At 53.1% G+C, this 6000-nt stretch overlaps 1 protein-coding gene across 1 annotated transcript in view; it reads right to left on the minus strand.

Moving 5' to 3' along the window:
• The window catches only part of PRPF4B (pre-mRNA processing factor 4B), a 41366-nt gene extending 39086 nt beyond the window's left edge, over positions 1–2280 (minus strand). Inside the window, exon 1 of the mRNA XM_041770922.1 lies at positions 2074–2280. Coding sequence (XP_041626856.1) covers positions 2074–2210 — 137 coding nt within the window. The 5' untranslated portion in view covers positions 2211–2280. The remainder of the gene's footprint in view (positions 1–2073) is intronic.
• Between the last annotated feature and the right edge of the window lie 3720 nt (positions 2281–6000).

A 6000-nucleotide genomic window follows, 5' to 3' on the forward strand; every position in this document is an offset into this window, starting at 1 on the left:
ATCCTGGAGACCCGGGATCGAGTCCCACGTCAGGCTCCCAGTGCATGGAGCCTGCTTGTGTCTCTGCCTCTCTCTCTCTCTTTGTTTGACTATCATAAATAAATTTAAAAAAAAAAAAAAAAAAAGGAGCCACAATGTACAGTGGGTGACTTACACAGTACAATAGTTAGGAGCAAGGCTCCTGTATTAAGACTACCTGGGTTTAAATCCTGGGCCTGCCACTTAGCGTGACCTTGGGCAAGTTAACTTAATTTCTCTATGCTTCAGTTGAATCATTTGAAAAATACAGGAAATAACAGTATCTACCTCCAGAGGGTCGTTATAAGGATATTTGCTCAGTGCTCTGAACAGTACCTGGTACTTGGTAAGTGCAAATAAGCAAATGCAGATAAAAATTTAAATGTTTAAAACCATCAAGAGGCTGAGTTAAGGGGATGGACAAAAGTAAAAGCCATTAAAAAGCCTTCGGGGAACTTAGAAACTTTTTGTTTCTCTCCAAATGTTCCACTCAGAATACAGTTCCTTCGGGTGTAACCTACTCCGTGGCCTCCAAAGAACGGTTTAGACGCTATATTCCAGCATTCACTTAGGAGCAGCACACACACAGCACTTGCTTTCACACCAAATTCATTTTCTTTGTCAAACATTTTCAAGTAGGTGAAAAAATACTCCATTTATACCAAGAATTCTGTGGGGAGGGGAGGTGGAGTTAAGGACTATTTCAGGGGCATTCACACTGCACGAGTATAAGTAAGTGTTCATTATGAAGTCTCGTATTTGGTTATGCATGTAAAACGACAAACGCGCTCCTGAAAAATGAATCTGAACTGTACCTGAAATCAAATAAACGGACACGAGGCTACAGAACTTTGAGGAGGCTGCTAGAAATAACAGCTGCACGGCATTGGTACCGCACCGGCAGAGGCACAGAAGCCGCGCCGCTCTGCCAACTCGATGAGAAACAAAAAGAGGTGAAGTCTAGTAGAAACTTCACAATCCGTCTGCGCTCTTCTAAGTCAAGTCGGGAAGAAACGGGGCCGCCTCCAAAAACCATTAATGAAAAGACTCAGCGTGATTCTCTGAGTAAAGCAAATGATTAAGGGAGTCCAGAACTGAATGCACAGCAGTGAAATGCCGGGGAGCCCGTGGCAACAATTTCTCCTCTCCGTCCCCTAGTTGCTGGGAGACCACAGCCACCTCTTACCCTAAAACGAATTTAAAAGACAAACAGGTGATGCTAATTAGTGCACAAACACAGTCGCGGCGTGAGTGGTCGTGGAATCCGCTCTCTCTTCCGGGGGTTCTTGCGTGAGCCTTCCCAACACGAACCGGAACGCAGAATAACTGCTCTCGAGCAGAGAACTGAGACTCTGCGGCATTATGCAAGTGACGGGCTCAACTTGGCCCGCAAAGATTCTCGCGTTAGCTTTGATCACAGACCTAGAGCGCTGGCGGCTTGGGAGCAGCTGGGACCTGTTCCCCTCCCCTGCAGGGCTCCCAAAGCAGCCCTGCAACCCGAGGCCAAAAAACGTCAGGCCTCAAAAACCAAGAACTTGATCCCGGTCCGCCTCAAGTTTGCAAGTTGGCCCGTCGGCTGCCAACGGGCGGAGGGGGAACGGAAGCCCCACGGGGCAAGGCTGGCCCCGGCTCCCCAGCTGCCCTTCTCCTCCCTGCAGCCAGGACGACCACAGGGCCCCGCGCGCACAGCCTCGGGGCGCGCTCTCTGCAGCCGCCGCCGCCGCCGCCTGCAGCCCGGGAGCTCCGCTCGGCCCCCGGGGGGGGGGGGGGCACGAAGGCGCGACCGCACAGTGGCGGCAGCCGCCTGGCGCCCGGGACCTGTAGAGGCCGCTCGCGCGTACGCCTCCCGGGGCAACGACGCGCGGCAGGCCGCGGCCGCCTCCGAGCCAACAGCCGCGGCCTCCGGGGCCCGCCCGCCCCACCGCGCACCGCGCGGGGAAACGCAAACTTTGCTTCTCGCCGCGAGGCCTCAACTTTCCCGCCCGCCCGCGCAGGTCCGCGCCGCTTCCCGCTCGGCGGCCCCGGCCTGCCGCCCCGCGCCCGCAGACCACTTACTCTGGCTGTTCCCGCAGCGACAGGGTCTCCGCGGCGGCCATCTTGAACTTCCTGACTCCTCGGCGGCGGCGGCGGCGGCTTCCCGGGCGGCGGAGGCTGGCGGAGGTGGAGGAAGAGGGAGCGGCGCCGTCGCGCATGTGCTAACCGCGGAGGGGACCGTGGAGCTCGGAGTCCGCTCTAAGAATCCGGATGGAGAAGTGCATCCGGGGACAGGGCGCACGAGCGCCGTGACGCAACTTCCGGGGAGGGGCCTGGGGCGAGGGGGCGGGGCGAGGGCGGGGGGCGTGGCTGCGCGCGGAGGGCCATGCGGCACCTGCTAAGTGTTTAGGGCCGAGCGCCCCGGGTCTCCCCCGCGGCCCGGTGTCGGCGCCGGGAGGAGCGGCGGGCTCGGGGCTCCGAGAAGGGCTTTCATCGTGCGGCCAAGTTGAGCGAATTCTCAAACCAGGGCAAACGGGGTGATCTCGCTCCTGGCACGCAGGAGCGTGGGACGCACCGTAAATGCCTTTTTAGCCGCTGGTGGCAGGAAAAAGGAGAAAGAAAAATCCTTTTTAATGAAGGGGCTTCAAGGAAAACCCTGCGGCGAGACGTTCTGAGAATACTGGGAAGTTAGGACTGAGTCTACGACGCAAATGTTTTTTTTTTAGACTGTGGGATTATGATGGATACATTTATTTGAAACTTTTGCATTTCCTTTCAGACTTTGCTTAAAGGTAACCGATTCAGGAGTCGTTGGGTTTGCTGGTTCGGTGATATGTTTGGTCCCAAACACTATGCGATTTTCTTTTTCCATAATAATGAATTTTACGGTTAATGGGGCCAAATATTTTTCTGAGAAAAATTTTTGACTTTTACCACCACGCAGGTTTCTATATTCGTTTTCTTTCTCTCAAAAATACCTTTCTTTATTCTGTGGAACCCGAAATCAGGGTGACGTTCGTTTTCCTTCTAGAAATCAGTTGAGTTTGGTTTAACCATAGAAATCTGACATCAACTGAGGGGGGGCACTTGATGGGATGAGCACTGGGTGTTATGCTATATGTTGGCAAACTGAACTCCAATAAAAGGAAAGGAAAGGAAAAAGGAAAGGAAAGGAAAAAGAAAGGAAAGGAAAGGGGAAAGGGAAAGGGAAGGAAAAAGGAAAGGAAAGGAAAGGAAAGGAAAAAAGGAAAGGACAGGAAAGGAAAAAGGGAAAGGAAAGGAAAGGAAAGGAAAGGAAAAAGGAAAGGAAAAAGGAAAGGAAAAAGGAAAGGAAAGGAAAGGAAAGGAAAAAGGAAAAGGAAAGGAAGAAAGATCTGACAGCAGGGGAAAAAAAATCTGACCTCAGAATATCTGGGCTTGTTATACATGCATCTTGGCTTTCCGAGGCGAAGGTTTGCAAATATTCTTACAGAATGAGTCCGCCATTGGCTTTATCCTAAACGTTTACAGTGTGAAGAGCTTTTCCTTCGTGGACTCTGTTAATACAGAACACTAATCCTTGGATAATTACGGATTTTTGTAGATTCCCTCTCCTTCCCGACTCCGCTGTAGCACTTCTTCATGTGGTCCTTAATTATATTGTTTTCTTGGTGAAGGCTTTTTCTTTCTTCTTAACAATGAGATTCAGATATAATAAACTGGAAGACTTTTCTCATGGGATAAAGTTTTCAGAAATATGTTAAGGATGGCTTATTTCTTCAACCATGTCTCCGTTTAAGAACTAATGGTGTGGGATGCCTGGGTGGCTCAGCAGTTGGGCGCCTGCCTTTGGCTCAGGGCCTAATCCTGGAGACACGGGATTGAGTCCTACGTGGGGCTCCCTGCATGGAACCTACTTCTCCCTCTGCCTGGGTCTCTCCCTCTCTCTCTGTGTGACTCTCATGAATAAATAAATCTTAAAAAAAAAAAGAAAAGAAAAGAAAAGAACTAATAGTGTATAGGTTGGGACTTCAGAGTTCTGATTGTTTTCTGCCTTGGGATTTTCATCCCTATGTAACTTTTCAAAAATAGTATGAATTGAGTCATATTTATGGTTTATTATATTCTCTGCCCCACCCACCATGAAGGCAAGGCCATGTGTCATTGTATCCAGACTGGCTGAAGTGTCATTAAAATAAATTATTTAGGGGGATCCCTGGGTGGCTCAGCGGTTGGCCACCTGCCTTCGGCCCAGGGCGTGACCCAGGGTCCGGAATTGAGTCCCACATCGGGTTCCCTGCATGGAGCCTGCTTCTCCCTCTGCCTGTGTCTCTGCCCCTCTCTCTCTCTGTCTCATGAATAAATACAATCTTAGAAAAAAAACCAAATTATTTAAAAATAAACTTTAAGATTAAAATGGACAAACACTGGAGCCCCTGGGTGGCTCATTGGTTGAGGGTCTGCCTTCAGCTCAGGGCGTGACCCCTGGGTCCTGGGATCAAGTCCCACAGTGGGCTCTCTGCATGGAGCCTGCTTCTCCCTCTGCCTGTGTCTCTGCCTCTGTCTGTCTCATGAAAAAATAAATAAAATCTTTAAAAAAATAACATTATTTAAAAATAAATTTTAAGATTAAAATGGACCAACAGGGATCCCTGGGTGGCGCAGTGGTTTGGCGCCTGGCTTTGGCCCAGGGCCCGATCCTGAGACCCGGGATCGAATCCCACGTCGGGCTCCCGGTGCATGGAGCCTGCTTCTCCCTCTGCCTATGTCTCTGCCTCTCTCTCTCTCTCTCTGTGACTATCATAAATAAAAATTAAAAAATAAAATAAAATGGACAAACACTGGAGTGTCCAGGTGGCTCAGTGTCTGCCTTCAGCTCATGGGTCCCAGGACCGAGTACCGAATCAGGCTCCCCTGCTTCTCCCTCTGCCTCTCTCTGTGTCTCTCATGAGTAAATAAAATAAAAAAAATAAAATAAAATGGACAAACACAGACATAGTGTAGGTATGTGCAAACCCGTAACATTTATTCTTGGAAATAAGAGCAAACCTGCAAGAGATCTCCTCTTGGATACAAAGTAGAATATCCGTTAAGGCGAAGGAAGTCCGGCACACCTGGCAACAGCAGGTAAAAGGTAACGTACTTACAAGGAGTCAGTTCCGACGTGCCAAGCCCGGGTACGGGAGGAACCTGACCCCCAGGCCTGCGCGCGTTCCCACCTAAAAAAAAAAAAGAAATTAAAGATTTTTGTTTATTCATCAGCGACACAGAGAGACAGAGACACAGGCAGAGGGAGAAGCAGGCTCCCTGCAGGGAGGCCCAAGAGGGACTGGATCCCAGGACTCCGGGGTCACGCCCTGGGCCCAAGGCTGGCGCTAACCACTGGGCCACCCGGTGGAGGGGGGGCGGGGCCTGATTCTGAACAATTTAGCTGAATCCTTTACGCGTTTCCGACCAGCTGGCTCGCCCTTGCACGGTTCCCGCCCCACCGGCCGCGCCAGGCGGACCTGTCGCGGATTCACCCAAAACTGTCGTTTTTTTGTTTTTTTTTTTGCAAGCGCGGGGTTTGGTTTGGGCGGCGTTGAACCGTTGAACGAGGGCAAGCATCGCTGGCCGCCCGACAGTCCGGCGAACGTTCCCTCCGGGACCAACGGAAGCCCCAGCTCGGCCTCGCCGCTCTCCGCACCCGAGCCCGGGCCCGCCAGGCGCCGCCCGCACTCCCCGCCGGAAGGCCCCGGAGGCTCGGCCCCCGCGAGCATGCGCGTCCCGGCCCACCGCCGTCCGCCCGCGCGCCCAGGGCGGCGTGTGCCTGCGTGCGTGCGTGCGTGCGTGCGTGCGTGCGTGCGTGGAAGGGGTGGGCGTGCCCTGGGCTCCCCGCTGCCCCCGCCCTGTGGCCGCGCACCCCGGCCGGGAGCCGCTCGTCTCCGGCCGCTGCCGTCCCGCCGCGCCTCCGCCGCGCCTCCGCCCCGCCAGCCTCGCGGCTCTTGCCGCCTTCCGCGCCCAGCGGTTCTCCGGGCGCGGCGCCGGCCC

This window comes from Vulpes lagopus, chromosome 10 (genome assembly GCF_018345385.1).
Source record: "Vulpes lagopus strain Blue_001 chromosome 10, ASM1834538v1, whole genome shotgun sequence".
In the NCBI taxonomy this organism is placed as follows: domain Eukaryota; kingdom Metazoa; phylum Chordata; class Mammalia; order Carnivora; family Canidae; genus Vulpes; species Vulpes lagopus.